This window comes from Primulina eburnea, chromosome 15 (assembly GCF_022965805.1).
Source record: "Primulina eburnea isolate SZY01 chromosome 15, ASM2296580v1, whole genome shotgun sequence".
NCBI lineage: Eukaryota > Viridiplantae > Streptophyta > Magnoliopsida > Lamiales > Gesneriaceae > Primulina > Primulina eburnea.
In genome coordinates, this window is record NC_133115.1 from 5,138,179 (window position 1) to 5,153,842 (window position 15,664).

The following is a 15,664-nucleotide window of genomic DNA, read 5'->3' on the forward strand; positions in this document are numbered from 1 at the left end:
AATAATACGTTTAGCATAAAAAATAATACTTTTTCATGGTTACCCAAATAAGAGATCCGTCTCACAAATACGACCCGTGAGACCGTCTCACACAAGTTTTTGCCATTATTTATACATCTACCAATCATTTATTTACAATCAAATCATCAATCATTTTATCTCACATCAAATCATTAAATTGAAATTACAATATTACCCTTAATAAATAATATTATAAATATTTTCAAAAAAACAAAACTATAATATTATATTATCTCAAATTTAATCAAATTATTCAATCAAATCAAATATTATACTAACTATATTTTTATATATTTTATTATTAAAAAATATTTTTTTTATCCTCGTACCATTTGTCTCGTACGAACCAAACCACATCGAATTAATACAATAAAAAGTTATTATTTTACATAAAATGCTATATTCCATATCTTCTCATGAGTTTTATTTTCTAAACAGATTTTTCCGGGAAATTGAAGAACGACTGTGTTTAATTTGATGGGTGCTTCCCCATTCTATCTGATTTTGTAATTTTCCTGTTTATAAGTATGTATGTGGAGATGGTTTTCTTTTACTGGTTTTATGCAGTTGCGTAGAATTTTGTGATTTGAATCTCTTTTTTTGGGGGGGTTTTAGGTTTCGTGAAGATTTTGCCTCTGATCCATTAATTTTTTTTTTGATTGACCCTGTCTTTATGATTTTTGTCATGGCATTTTGTGTAAGGATTTACAATTCTTAACAGATAGCCCGGAGTGGGTTGTTCCTTGTTTATTCTTCTAATCCATCTACTGTTGTTGTGAATTGCTCTATGTGAATTTTGTAAAGAATCATACTTGCGGTTTATTTCTGTGTTTAGGCAAATCTAAATGTTATGCAGCTGAAGAGTTAACTTGCACGCGACTAACTGCCTAATAGCTGAAACGTAAAATGTAAACTATGAATTTGGCTCTCTTTTTTTGAGTAATCTAAGAGTCGTAGAGAGTACATTAACATATTCTTCATTCTTGAAACTAGCATCTAGTTCTGAACAATGGTTTCCTCTCCTTTGTGAGTGGTTGTCCCACTTATCCAGTCTTTCATGCTCAATGATGAGAGAGGAGTAAAAGAAAGAAATATAGAATTCATGTTCGTACATTTCTTGTGTTTGTTCTTTCGGTGCTTTTTGTGTTTGGAGTTCTTATTTGTTTATGAATCTCTTACTTACATCGTTTCATTGTAGAGAAGGAGCTGGGGCATCAAGCGTAAGTTTAAACTGTGTGGTGTCTTAAAGATATTCATCATTCATAAGTGGGTGTCCTGTGTTCAGTTGAATTGACGACCACGCTATATCTACGAGAACAAAAGATGGTTGAATAGCTATATATGGTCTAAACATGTTCTATTGACTGGAGATGAGAATACTGCAGTAAAGAAAACATCTATGCACGAGAATTGAAGATGGTTGAATAGCTATATATGGTCTGAACATGTTCTCTTGACTGGAGATGAGAATACTGCAGTAAAGAAACCATTCAATTCTACCTTTTTCTTTTAACTGTACAACGTTTGGTGGCGTAAATAGGCTGAAAATGAGTTTAGGAGTTAAGCCAATTCTTTCTCTTTTTCTCTTTGTAGCTATGTTAAGTTATAGTGTAATAGCAGAAAATGAGAAAGGAACTTCAGAAACATTAGCAACTGCTCCACGAAGGAATGCAGGGGTTGGTGTGATAGATGGCTCGGGCGCAGAGCACATCTTTAATGTTGAAAGCACTGGTAGAGAAAGAGGTGAACGGTGGCAGGGTGGGAATAAAGTTTCAGTGTCAACAGTTACATTTTTAACGCTGGCAATGGCTGCTGCTACTGGTTTAGGTGCTGTCCCGTTTTTCTTTGTGGAGCTTGATTCTCAATGGGCTGGAATATGCAATGGAATGGCTGCAGGAGTGATGTTGGCTGCTAGCTTTGACCTAATACAGGAAGGGCAGGACCATGGAAGCGGCAGTTGGGTTGTTATTGGCATTTTCGCTGGTGGCATTTTCATATGGCTTTGCAAGAAGGTTAAGCTCTTAGACCTATCATGATATTTTTTCCTTTGAGACATGGTTATGAATATGTTTTTGCCTATTTTATTTTATAATGGTGATAGTATGAATGGTTTTTACTTTTTAGTTCCGATTTAATTCCTTTGCCTATTGTCCTGAGGCCCCAGACTCTTTACTTCTGCAGAGTGCAACTGTTTACCTTTTCTGCATTTTTGGTTTTCTTGACTCTTGTGGTGCATTTGTTGATGACTGGTTCATTAATTATAAGTCTGCAACTAGCAATATGCTTTCAACTTAGTCTTTTTGTTTTTGTGTTTTCACGAATCATTCTTCATTTTGGAAACAAGTTGTCATCGAGCGTAGTTTATGTGCCTATTATTGTAACGAAACAAAAATTTCTGTGTTATGGGAAGTCTACTTAGTTAAAAGCATTCCACGGCAAATGAAATTATTTATTTCATGTTCTGTCTTATTGGAAACTTTAGAAATCTGATGCTAACAGTCTGGTTTAATGGAGTCTGCTGATATTGTTTACCAATGTGTGAAATGCTTGCCCATCTTTATTTTTTGTTTTAAACTTGTTATATGTTTGCCAATAGTTCAATCCAAGGCAACTGGTGCAATTTCGTAGCAGCTGATGTCATTCTTTGGGGTGATCCCCTAAAGATAGACTGTCTTTTATTTATCTATATGATTTTGCACGTGAATAAGGTATGCATAAAGATGTCCGTTTTGTGCCTTTGTGTTATGCTGTTACTGACAATATGTCCATCTGGCGCTCTTCAATTGTCTTCAAGTAGTTACAATATCCGATTTTTTATTCATATAGTTCATCTATTGGTAGAAGTGTATAATACGGTTGGAAACAGTATATGGTCATCCTCTCATACTCTTTTCTCAACTGTTGGTTGGTAAAATTGAAGCATTGAAATATTTTTTTTTCACATCTGTTCTGGGAGCACATTGTGTCGTGTGCACTTGTAAACTAATGGCTTTCTTCATGTAGTTTTTTTGTAGTTGGCCTAAATATCAGTGACCATTAGCGTTGAGTACCCCTTTTTTAAATTGTCACCTAGGATATGGTCCTGAATATTCTTCGGTGCACTTTAGAGTTTAATTTACTTTTCTCCTATGCCCAGTTCCTTGAGCAATATGGTGAAGTAAGCATGCTGGACATAAAAGGAGCAGAAGCTACTAAAATCATTCTAGTTGTTGGTATCATGACTCTTCATTCTTTTGGGGAGGGATCTGGTGTTGGAGTATCCTTCGCTGGCTCCAAGGGTTTATATCAGGGGATATTGGTGACGATGGCCATTGCTGTGCACAATATACCCGAGGGATTGGCTGTTAGTATGGTGCTTGCATCGAGAGGAGTATCTCCACAGAATGCCATGTTATGGAGTGTGATTACGTCGCTGCCACAGGTAATTTAGTTTGTTCATTTCTATGACTAGACGAGACTTATAAAATTGCAGATAGTTTTCTGTTTTCTAATATCCACTATGGTGGCGTGACTAACTCTGCAATAGTCTCCTCTAAGATGATTCTTTGCATGGAAAGAATCTAGAGCAGTGTAAATGGATCGTTGTGGCATATACTATCACCTTAAAATATAATATTCAAATGTAGTTGCAAAGTGTAAGATCCTAAAGAAATATTATGGGCGTATACTGTATAATCAGTATTCAGTTGAGTAGATGTTTTAAATTGAGGTGCTTGTACGTGTATGTGTGTATGTATACATCGTGTTTCCGTGACTACTCTATCATTAAAATTTTCCACCTAGTTGTTATATATTTAAAATCTTTATGATCCAATCGAGACATGTAGTACAGTTTGTTAGTCTGTAAGTGGATGCTATAACTTTGGGAATATGCACAATGTGTCGCATCATGGGTGAATTTCTTTGTCTACCAGTATACCTTTTATTAGATTCATGATACTGGGTGTTTGAACTTTTTTGGTGTTCCAATGTCCAATGTTCAAAGCGAGACACGCAACCTGTTAGGTAAGGTCATCGGGAATCATTATTCATTGAAAATTTTCATGTGATAATGCACCTTTATTGATGAGTAATCTATACATTTTGATTAAGTCGTCATCTTTGTGACTTGAATAGTGATGAATGTTTTGCTGCTGAAGCCAGAGGAAGTAAATTCCAGTGTGTTATCCATTTTCGTTGCCCGTGTAAAACAGTTATTTAGTGCCTGATCTGAACCAGTGATATTCATGGCTAGAAAAGCAAATGATATAGACGTTTCAGTGTGGCTGAATGGTTTTTGAGGGACAGATGTGATGTTTTAATTCTTGTATTTGTTTATTTCTTTGGTTGGATATTATTATGATGAATTGCAGCATATGATCTCTTGCTGCAGCCTCTTGTAGCGGTTCCATCATTTATTTGTGCCGATGCATTCAATAAGTTCCTGCCATTTGCTACCGGATTTGCTGCTGGGTGTATGATTTGGATGGTTATCACTGAGATTCTTCCAGAGGGATTCAAGGTAAAGTTATTCGTTTTCATTTGCACAGAACTACGACATTCTCTTTGTTCCTAAATAATGAAGCAAAATTTTCATACTTGATATGGAGTCAACATTTAGAAACAAAAAAAATTTCTGCCCAATAATTTTTTCGATATTGCCTCCTATGTAAGCATGTAGTTTGAGAATCCTAAACTTCTCTATTGTACATTTCTACTCCAATTAGGATTTGGTGCTCTTGAATTGAATAAATATAGATGTACGGAATTTTGTGTACTTGTAAAATAATCTTTAGCATCACTTTGATTACCTGATTTCTATTGAGAATTGAGATCTTTTGTATTTTCTATCCTCCGTGCGAGCTAAAGACTGACACTGGATTTTTTCCTTGTTTAGCTTTGTTGGAAGTTCAAATTACTGGACAGAGTTTTATCAACGATACAACATTACAAACAAGAAAAAAAATGAAGACTTACATTAAGTAATTCTTATAGAATATTTCTGCATAAAAGAAGTAAATTTATTCTTGATTCATATTTATTATACAAGGTCATTACCCTTCTAACTCAGTCTTTACAGTTTGTCAAACAGATTGATTCAAAGTATATGTGCTTGAAAGTTTAATCTTGTAAAGTTCAAATTTTGCTAGCGTATCAATCCTTTTCTTTCTGAGTGTATGAACAGTATAACTTCGTAATTCTCTGTTTTTTATTTTTTGTTTTTTTATGCAGTACACAATAGCAAAAATATATTCCTTTTCCTAATTAGGGAAGACTCAACATATAACTCATTTTCTTCTCAATTGCTGTGGATTTTGGATACCTATTTAGTCCTAGCCTTTTAATGAATAACTGGTCAAATTAATACGTTCTGCCTAATCTTTATTTAAAGAATTACCAACTCTGATAAACTAGATTTAGTGCATTAGTCCAGGCCAAAGAAAGAGGAAGAAAAAATGTCAAACATCTTGGATAGCCCACACTTTTTGCACGCAGTATTGATTTCTAAGGCATGCTAGGTGTATAATGCGCTAGATATTCTGCGCAAGTGAATTGTACTTTCTGGTTTAACAGTTTATATAATTTTGAAGTTGATGTAATGGATATGAGATGAGGAATAGTTTAATAGTTTGTCAATGTATGCACGAGGGGAAGATATTTCAACTCTTGTATTTGGAGTCATAGTCTTTGTAGAACAATATAATGTTGGTAATAGGTAAGAGCTTGGGTTTTACCCATGGACATGCTTTATATGGCCGACCAATAAGCCTAGTGGTAAAGAGTATAGAATTTCCAAAGAGTTATTTTGGCAAGACATGCATTGTGTCTGGATATTGTCGGTTACTCGGGTTTTTCCAAATGAGTAAAATGGATTGAGAATCACAGATTTGAAATTTTGATTTCAAATCATTCAATCAGTTGAGGAAATTATGCTGGTTAACTCTTATGGTTATCAAAGAAAATATCTGCTGCCTCAGATTGAATAATGCCCGAAAAAGCCCACGTGTCAAATAAAGAAAATTTGTCTTATCTGGGGAAAAAAGAAAAGAAAAAAGAGGGAGAGAGAAAGAAAAAGCTGTATTGTCGTTGATGCCAACATACTTGTTGTCAAATGATCAAATTCAACCGCTAGGGAAATTAATTTTGATTTTGTTTGTATTTGGACTGTGATTGATGATTTTCTTATCTTTTCGGATTGCAGGAAACTTCCCCATCTCAAGTTGCATCAGCTGCTACACTTTCCGTAGCTTTTATGGAAGCTCTGAGTGTCGTGTTTGATAATTTCAGCCACAATTACAAGTAATCTTTCTCTCTCTCCATTTGTGTGTGCGAGATTTTTTATTATTATTGGAGGGGGCTAAGAAATACACTATTTTTTTTTTTTACCGTAGAAGCCTATTAGAGTGACTTTACCTTTCATTGGCAATCGTTAAATTTAAATCTTTTTTCTACATTTTCCTGTGTAAACACTTGTCATATGACAGTTACAGTTCACAGTGCAAAAACTGGTTTATGAAATCCGCATTTGTAACCAAATCTTTACTTTGCAGCCCAGAGGATGCTTCTGGTCTCTTAGTTTCCTTACTTTTTGGCCTGGGTCCATTGCTTGGTGGCATTGCTCTTGTTGCATTTGCTCTTGCTTTCCACCTTCAGCATGCTGTCCTCACTGGTGTGGCCTCTGGCATCGCCTTTGTCCTTGGTGCTTGGCGACCACTTCAACTACTCCTATCTTCAAAAATGGGCCTTTTTCCACTATTGTTTCTTCTCACAGCAGGATCGATATTTGCCCACATGGTCATATCTAGTGCTATGAAGCTTGGAAGTCGCAAAAAGACATCAGCAAATACGATAACTGATATAACTGGATTTTCGATTAGTGCGCCCACACTTCAATCATTTGTGTCTTGTTTGGCAATAGCCCTCCATGCTCTTTCTGAGGGGTTGGCATTGGGAGTGGCTGCACCCAAAGCATATGGGCTCGGAAGGCACATGGTTCTTCCCGTGTCCCTCCATGGATTTCCTCGTGGTGCAGCAGTCGCTAGTTGCATTTTTGGTGCAACTGACAGTTGGCATGGATCCCTTTTATCAGCTGCACTTATCGGATTCGTGGGCCCATTATCGGCTATAGTAGCAATACTTGCTGGAATCGACTATAGGGGTCTAGATCATGGTATGATATTCGCGTGTGGCGCACTTTTCCCCTGTTTTTGGATCGTTGTTAAGAGAGCGATTAATTTGGATAGACGGAAGAGTTTTTTTGGTGTTGTAATCGGTATATTCTTTGCAAGTTTGTGTCTAACATGCACAAAATTAGTATGTTTGCATACACCTTACTGCAATTCTGCGCCGGAAGCAGTCAGGTGATAATGGTAGAATCTTGGATATAAGCGTATTCAAATTGTAATATATCCACAATGGATGCAAGTTATTTTTCGTTATAATTCTATATGAGAATGGGGATGATTCTTCTGAACCGTTTTGTGCTGTTCAACCTTGATTTTGGATTCCCTCCTAGGTCATTGGACTTGGCTATCGTATAAAAAAGATGCCCCAATGTAGTAAAAACAAATTCACCCTTGGTCACCATTGTTAGAAGCACAAGTCATTGAATGTTTCACCGTCACGATATACATCGAAATAACGTCTCCATAACAAAAAATTATTTGCATTTGAATAAGTTTTCCTCTATTTTAGCATTACAAACAACATCAACACATGCTACATTCTTGAATGCTTGCATCTATCTTCCAGACGATGACAAATGGAAATAACTGATCTCTTGCAATCTCCATTGCTTCTTCTGGAACTATAGAAAGAATATCGTATCTCTACTTGCTCTCGTCTAAAATGCCCACGAGACATTTCTCCAATAAAACTTCGGCATTAACCCAAGCATGGTGTTTATCTGTATAAAGAATCAGGATCGCAACTTTTACAAGCCCCAGATGATGTATATAATTTACTCGAACTGAAACTGAGAAAGAATTAGGTAGTGGTAAAAGGATACTAAATAACAATGTGCTGTTTCTCCCAACAGCCTTCTTCAGCATGTCCTCACCTAACAAAAGAACATAAAATCATGGTGAAAAGCCTTGTGAGCCGAATGCATCTCGTATCAATATATGGGAACCAGTTCAAACAAATTAATATGCTCAACACCTTCACTCCAGACATTGCAATAATTGTGGCATCACTATACAAAAATCAGAGTACAAGTAAGCAAAGGATGCTACATCGATGCTTTCAGAAGAAAAAAACAATAAAAACTCATTTAACTTTCGAACACTTAAAAATTAAGCAGCCACAATTTAGAAGACACAATCAACAGGAAATAAATAGCATGAAACAAACTAAAAGGCTCCTCGAATTTTTTAAGAAATTTGTCTAGGAGAAGGACTCCAGTTAATACTTGAAACAGTCATCTCATCACCTACTCTAATGTTTTTTAAATGGGAAACTAAAATGATAAAGATAAAATGACATAAAAAAAATGATATGTCACTCATGGGGAAAAAAGACACGACACCCTTAAACCAGCAGTGTTCATGGGTAAATCATATGATTCGAGTTTAAAAAAATATGCCACTAATGGCTCATAGCTCCTTGCCCTTGCAAAACATCCGTGTCGTGCACTTATGCCATTTCGAGTGAGTCTGTTAATAAATTTTGAAATCATAATATGGAGAAGAAAAAAGCATAGAAACAGGCCTTGACCATCTCACCTAGCCAAGCTAGACAAACAGAAAAAAAAACAGAATAGATAGAAATGAGGATAACAATTAATTCAAGCACATGAGCATCATGGAGACTAGCAATAAAAACGATAGATGATTTGAAGGCACCTAAACATGGTATTTCTTCCATCAGTCAATGGTGAAAAAGAAACAATTCCCCCTTTCAACAATATCTAATCAATCTCTCCATTCTTAGGCACCTGACTCCGCTTTCACATTTGTTGTCTATTTACTTTTGTTTAATCATTGTTTTAGGATTTGAAGAAACTGAGTAAAATTTTCCCTGCAATTTACCTTTCGTAGTCAAATTTAAGGGCATGAGCCAATTAAAAGGCAGAAGGAAATATAAAAACTCTGATATGTTCACGTCAATTCACAATTCATACGAGGATAAAGAAATACATGAGTGTTATAGAGTCGAAAGTAATTGGGAACTTTTTAAGGATGATAAACGGTAAAGGCTTGAGACGAAAGCCTCCGGTAGTGCTTCTACCTAAAAACCTAATTACTCATTCCAAAATCTTACACTCAAAATATAGAAACTCATATATAAAATATTTGTGTCTATATATATATATATATAGAAACTCAATATGAACTAATCGAAAAATGTAAACCATATTTCAAAGTTCAATCACGGATTCACGGTTTAGAAAGTAAAATTTGAGTCATTTGACAAAGAAATTAAAGAGTGTAAACAGTACAAATTAGATAATTAGTTGACTAACGTGGAAACATTGCTGACCTAAGGCGAATTAGAAGTCCTAATCTGGACCGGCTGAAACATATAATCAAATTATTAATGTACCATTTTAAATGAAAAAAGCGATACTGTGATTTGAGCATCAAAGAGCCAAATTTTCAACATGTGATAGAAACAAGACCCAAATCTTAAAAAAAATGTCAAGACAAAAACTCAATCATAGGCAATGTTAAACTAAACGACAGTCCAAGTTAATGGGGTGGCATCCATAGTGAAAAATGCTTAGGCACCCCAATTGAGTAGTCATACGGTTACAGGTTAAAAAGGAATAATATCTCATAGGTTTTTGAGCATCCCATGCAACAAATACTTTTATAAGGGAAACATTGATATAAGGCAAACACAAACATAAAAGTGAGAAATTCACGATTTTATATCCAAACTCCACTTTAGAAGGAAAAAAATCGATCGAACACAATTAATAGCTACCTCCAGGATGAAACTTCATGTATGGTCCAATATTATAGACACGGCCTTTAAGAGCAGTCCACATGGAGCCCTCAGATTTGTGTTGTTTAACTTCATCCATAGTTATAAGTCTTCTATTTGATTGTCCATTCAATCCTGACAAAAATGTAATTTAAAACCAAAAGAATTCAGCTACAGATACTTGCTCTAGAAATTTTTTCAACTTCAACTTTCATGGAAACAGCATAAAAGGGGTCATCCTACTAAAAATATAGACATTGGAAGTAATTCTAGATATTTAATATGTTCAATCAGCTCTCTTCAGATAAAGTCCCAAAAAAGACACAACTGCATGTTCTAATCAGAAGTACAGGTGATGGAAATATAAAACTTTGATAATATAATGTGAAAACCAGAAATATTTTGATTCGATATGACATTATAAATCTATTACTACATAGGCCAAATATTTCTCCAAACATAAGGTAGATACCCAAGAAAACAGTACAAAAAGTAAGCAGACGAACTGGCATAAAGCATGCCAAAATTGGTAGTGCCACAAAGAAAATGCCAATCATCTCAACCCAGAATAATCAGTTCCGATACATCTCAGTCCTCAATCTGATTTCATCATTTTCAAGCTGATCTGTGGACTTTAGGGAAACTCACGGTAATTAGGAGTGATTTAAAGAAAACTACATGAGGAAAAAATGGCCAACAGTGCTTCTCAGAGGAAAGACTAGAAACATAGAAAAATTTAATGGAATTCTTAAGTATTCAAACGAGTAACTGATCACCAATTATTTAGCTTACAGCATTTTAACATCTAGCACCATCTCATAAAATCACTATTAAAATAATTTTGTTTACAAATGTAATGGCAAAACAACTGAGTTCCCATATTTTAAAAAAAATGCGGATAGTTAAATTTCATCGGTAAATTGGGATCATAGGATTCGTGCAACACCAAACACCCAAATAAAACTCCACAAAATGGTCATAACCTGCCAGGTCAGGATGTGTTCTTGAGAGCTTAAGCCAGTCCAGTGGGCTATACCCTATCTCGTAAGGAACCTTTTTTCGGGGCATAGGCTTCTTCACAAGAGTTTTCTGTTCCAGCGGTGCCTTACTTGAACTTCCAGCAACCTCTTTTGCATCCAATTTGGGATGTTCATTCGTTATTTTCTGAGTGGATGCATCAATGACATTAAACGTCAACGTGCCAACAGTTTTCTGAGAAGAAACACCAACTTTCCATATACTACCACTATCCAAATTACCATTAGCATTTTTATCATCCATACAAATTCCACCAATACCCGTGGCCACATGCTGTTCTTCAACACCATCTACAGGCTTCTCAACCTAATTACGTGAACCAAATTAAAATTATAATAGAAAAACAACCGAAAGGTAAAAAAAAAAATGGATGAACTTGTGTGATGGCTGAAATTTGGCAAAGGCCAAGAGGGAGTGAGCAAGGCAGTTGTCCACTTGTTCCCCTCAAACGAAAAGAGATATTCATGTTAAAAAAATAACACAATTCCGTCTATTGGGAACATACTAGAAATCGCCCTCATTAGTTAGCCTAGCCAAAGAAAACACCCCTTGACAAAAGTTAGCGCATCACTACTGCCCATATCAAGAAGTATCAGATTATTTTTAAGACCGATAATTTATCAAGAAGAAGAAAAATCTATCATGAAAACACAGAGCACTTACTTGACAAAAGGTGAAATCATCCGAATCAGCCATCGTAGCCTGAATGACGACTCCAACAACTGTTAGGTAGAGGATTCAATCACTCTACAAAAACAGAAGGATTATGTAAATAATGGACCTATGCATCGAATAATTCAACTACAAAACATCGAATTCAACAACCCATCACAGGATCAAATTAATATGCATCGGCCGTCGAACTCTAACAACAGCATTCAGACAGAGCAAAACCAAACTTCCGAAAATTACCTATCTACCACGATTAACCATACAATAATCCTCTCCCGGGTTGTTAACTAAACAAAACGGTATTTGTCAAAATTCAATAAAAAAAATATTCTGGCCCATTTACATAAACAAAGAAACTTCCACAAGAATATAGATCCCACATACACACCGATAATATATGTAGGCAGAGGGACAAGGCGTGGCTGGCGGCGTACTTCGTTGAATTGGATGTGGTGGCGCGTGGATTTTCCTGGTTACTCTCCGCCTCTCCAAAATATCACAAAATATTTGACCAAATTGGAACAAATTGAATATTATTACTATATAATACAAAATCTTCTACTTCAAGTAGACATAAGGCACTTTTGGTGTGAAATTGTGAATGATGAATATCATTGCATCATCTAACATCTAACATGAGGAGTTGTCTTTATTTTTTTCAATATCATTGCATCATCTAACATATATATATAATCAAATTCCACCGGCAAATGATGTTAAATGGATGTCGGTTCATGTGAGACGATCTCACATATTTATAAATGATATGGATTGATGTGTTTCATTTTTACAAAAAAAATTAATATTTTGATATAAAAAGTAATAATTTTTCATGAATTGAGTTGACTTGATGATTCGTCTTATAAAATTGATTAATAAGAATGTTTCATAAAGAATTTTGGTGATATATTAGAGACAAAAACTTGTGTGAGACGGTCTCACCGGTCGTATTTGTGAGACGGATCTCTTATTTGGGTCATCCATAAAAAAGTGTTACTTTGTATGCTAAGAGTATTACAGTTTATTGTAAATATGGGTAGAGTTGACCCGTCTCACAGATTAAGATATGTGAGACGGTCTCACATGAGACCCATTCTATATTAGATAGTTGAATATTGGTTGTGTCCTTAATTGTGATGAAGCTAGATAATCGATTTTTTTCCAATTAATTAATGGAAAAAATAATTTAAGTCTAATTATTGAAACGTCCACTACTCGTTTTTCTTTAAAATATTCTAGAAATTTTTTCCTTTTTAATTCATTTGACCGAAACACTAAACATTTAAAATATAAATATTTTGCACTATTTAAAATAAACCAACAAACTATTATTTGAAAATCCAAGTAATTTAAAACATAAAATCGTAAATGTCAATCATCCTAAACTAACATTATGTCAAAAATAAACTTAATTATAACATCATCTCAAAAGCATCATTAAGTCATAAATTTTTTTAAATAATCATAAATCATAAACATAGTTTTATTTTCGAAAAACTAGCGATGGTCCTCAGGTTGTGTGTACATTCAGTCCAGCTAGTTCAACCATCAATACATCCATTAACATCAATATCATGCTCACTTGCATCGATCATATCTAGTGAGTCTATTGACTCAACAAACGTTAATCATGATAATAAGTAATACATATACATTCACAAGCAACAATGAAAATACTTTTAATAAAATTGCTTTTTATGATCATAAACTTTAACATTTTTCTTTTAACATATCATATCATATTTCTTTTCATCATATACATAGACGTTTTCTTTTTTTATTGAATTCAGATTCTCAATTGTAACTTTCGTATTAGTTGTAGGTCGATAGATCCATCTATGTATTACCACGGTACCGGCGGCGGAGACATCAACGACACTCTCAAGTCTCAACCATCAACTGAGCTTTGGTCTTACATATCATCGTATCATCGTATTAGTCACAATCAATTCACCTACTTCGACTTTTTATATTTCCATCACTTATAAAAATTCATGAACATATAAATCATTTTTCTTTTAAACCAATCATGCAACATGCCTTTTAGTATTAACGTTTCATCATAAAATTCCATAAAAATTTGACATAAACATTTTAATATTTATTACAGCATTCAAGGTACTGCCAGAACGTCTAAAATTTTTCAGGTGTAAAATGATCATTTTGCCCTTGAAACCCTAACTTTCTCAATTTATCCTTAAACCTTAAAACGACGACCCAAATCATTCCAAACTTAACATATCACCTCAAAAGACACTCATAAATATTTCTTAGATGTAAACTTAGGCTTCTCGACTAATTTCTCAATTCGTTTTTGAACTTAGACGTACATTCCGGTTTTTGACTCGTATTAACTCGAAATTTAACCAAACTTTACCAAAGCTTATTAGCACCTAACCATACCTTATTCAACCTAAACCAAGCCATTTAGAACCATAGAACAAGCCTAGGAACCTTCTGAAATTTTATGCACAAAACCCTAGCCCTAATTGGTTCGATCCCTAGCTTGCCTCGACTCCAGCCCCTAAGCCACAATGTCCAACCCCTAGTTACCCATCCTAGGACCATGACCAACCCCTAGGGACCCTACTGGACAGCACCTACCCAGCCTAGAAGCCGCAGCCACTCAACCCGTTGCCCATAAGCCATACGTGCCGATCCCTCCGCTCCTAGGCCTAGCCCTTGAACTAGCCCTCGTCCAGCCTACCTAGGATCATGGCTGATTGGATCGGTTAGGGGGTGAAAGAGTGTTTAGAAGGGGAGTTGAATAAACACTGACGATTTTCAAAACATTTTCGGATATTGATGAGTCAGTTTAGTGATAAATTGAAACTCGGGAATCTTGTTAGTCGATATCAATCAGTTAACAGTAATAGTAAATAAACTGACTGATTAATAGAATAAAAACTGAAATAATAACACACAAGATTTTACGGATGTTCGGAGATTTCAATCACTCCTACGTCACCCTTTTTATCTCGAAGATATGATATTCACTTAAAGATTTTGATCAATACAAACAGTGTCTTGTACTTAACAATGTTAAACTGAAACTCTTAATTACAAACTTGTTTACAGTAACTCCATAGAACTGAAATAATTTAGTACAACTGATCTCATCAAGATCAAGTATTACAGTTTGTGTTTGAAAGCTCGAAGTATAGCCTGAAAGCTATGAATGTATACAATATGCGTGAGTTTTGATGTTTGCAAGGATTTCAGCAGAGTAACAGAATAGTAAATAGATCGGTTGATTGTGTTATGTTCCAAAGTTATTTTTCAACTGCTCTTCTCTGTTATTTATAGGCTTACCGTTGATTTGAATCTTTCTATCCATTGTTTGCCACGTCAACGTTCATCTGACAGTCGTACACTGTAGCATTTATGAAATGCGATGTTTCTGCTGTTCTTTGTACAATCTGTCGGTATATTAAATCAATTACTGTCAGTCTTCTTGATCAGTTAGTTCAATCTATTAAATGCTCAGTTTGTCAAACTTTCGAAATTCAGTTTCCAATAATGGCTCAGCCTTCTTGAGACCCCTGGACGAGCCCTAACAACAGCTAGCAGCCACCTGCACCTAGGAAGCAAAAACAGAAATCATAGTCCACGAACCTCCTAATTTTCATTCAGCTTTATTGCCTCCTTGTCCAACCCCTATGCATCTAGAGTCCTTCAAGTATCCCTACAATGGCATCCTCCATGTACATCATTAGGAAGAGTTTAAAAAAAAGAAAAATCTACTTTTATGCATATTTAGCCATTAAAACGAAAATATAAGTAGTGCAACTTATTTTTCATGCAAGGATAATTAAATTTACATAATATGGTGTGAAATATTGTGATGGAAGATTAAGGTGTGTCTTTGCGTATATTACGCATGAAAACTATTTGCAATGCGAGGACGTCGACGCGGGGATGACCTTGCTGAATTTTCCCTTCAAACTTCACGTGACTTTGCTTGAAAATTATGTGTGTGATCGTGTATGCTGATGGAGGAAGAGTCCTTGTATTATTCTAGGGTGGG

At 35.1% G+C, this 15,664-nt stretch overlaps 2 protein-coding genes across 9 annotated transcripts; one reads left to right on the forward strand and one right to left on the reverse strand.

Moving 5' to 3' along the window:
- Positions 1 to 431: 431 nt before the first annotated feature.
- Positions 432 to 7,405, forward strand: LOC140814047 (putative zinc transporter At3g08650). Of its 6 annotated transcripts, none has more exons than XM_073172907.1 (6): positions 432 to 546; positions 1,220 to 2,033; positions 3,158 to 3,442; positions 4,394 to 4,522; positions 6,203 to 6,300; positions 6,552 to 7,405. In XM_073172907.1, exons 2-6 carry the CDS (start codon positions 1,569 to 1,571, stop codon positions 7,363 to 7,365), a joined length of 1,791 nt encoding a protein of 596 aa, XP_073029008.1. In that variant the 5' UTR covers positions 432 to 546; positions 1,220 to 1,568; the 3' UTR covers positions 7,366 to 7,405. The 6 variants fall into 6 exon arrangements, with proteins under 6 accessions (XP_073029008.1, XP_073029003.1, XP_073029004.1 ...); XM_073172902.1 differs by having other exon boundaries at positions 451 to 1,125; XM_073172903.1 differs by having other exon boundaries at positions 451 to 929.
- Positions 7,406 to 7,560: 155 nt separating this feature from the next.
- Positions 7,561 to 12,251, reverse strand: LOC140814048 (cytochrome b5 domain-containing protein RLF). Of its 3 annotated transcripts, XM_073172911.1 has the most exons (7): positions 12,026 to 12,245; positions 11,878 to 11,924; positions 11,629 to 11,712; positions 10,911 to 11,271; positions 9,928 to 10,062; positions 8,009 to 8,059; positions 7,561 to 7,906 (listed from the first exon to the last, which is right to left on the reverse strand). In XM_073172911.1, exons 3-7 carry the CDS (start codon positions 11,659 to 11,661, stop codon positions 7,830 to 7,832), a joined length of 657 nt encoding a protein of 218 aa, XP_073029012.1. In that variant the 5' UTR covers positions 11,662 to 11,712; positions 11,878 to 11,924; positions 12,026 to 12,245; the 3' UTR covers positions 7,561 to 7,829. The 3 variants fall into 3 exon arrangements, with proteins under 3 accessions (XP_073029012.1, XP_073029010.1, XP_073029011.1); XM_073172909.1 differs by lacking the exon at positions 11,878 to 11,924 and having other exon boundaries at positions 12,072 to 12,251; XM_073172910.1 differs by lacking the exon at positions 11,878 to 11,924 and having other exon boundaries at positions 11,629 to 11,710; positions 12,024 to 12,245.
- Between the last annotated feature and the right edge of the window lie 3,413 nt (positions 12,252 to 15,664).

Bases quoted from the DNA above. Each gene is read 5' to 3' on its own strand.
- LOC140814047 (XM_073172907.1), top strand. From the start codon at position 1,569: ATGAGTTTAGGAGTTAAGCCAATTCTTTCTCTTTTTCTCTTTGTAGCT. The intron at 3,443-4,393 runs GTAATTTAGTTT...CTCTTGCTGCAG, and splicing joins TGATTACGTCGCTGCCACAG to CCTCTTGTAGCGGTTCCATC. The intron at 6,301-6,551 runs GTAATCTTTCTC...TTTACTTTGCAG, and splicing joins AATTTCAGCCACAATTACAA to CCCAGAGGATGCTTCTGGTC.
- LOC140814048 (XM_073172909.1), bottom strand. From the start codon at position 11,661: ATGGCTGATTCGGATGATTTCACCTTTTGTCAA. The intron at 11,272-11,628 runs GTAAGTGCTCTG...TCACGTAATTAG, and splicing joins ATGATTTCACCTTTTGTCAA to GTTGAGAAGCCTGTAGATGG. The intron at 10,063-10,910 runs GTTATGACCATT...CATTTTTGTCAG, and splicing joins AACACATCCTGACCTGGCAG to GATTGAATGGACAATCAAAT.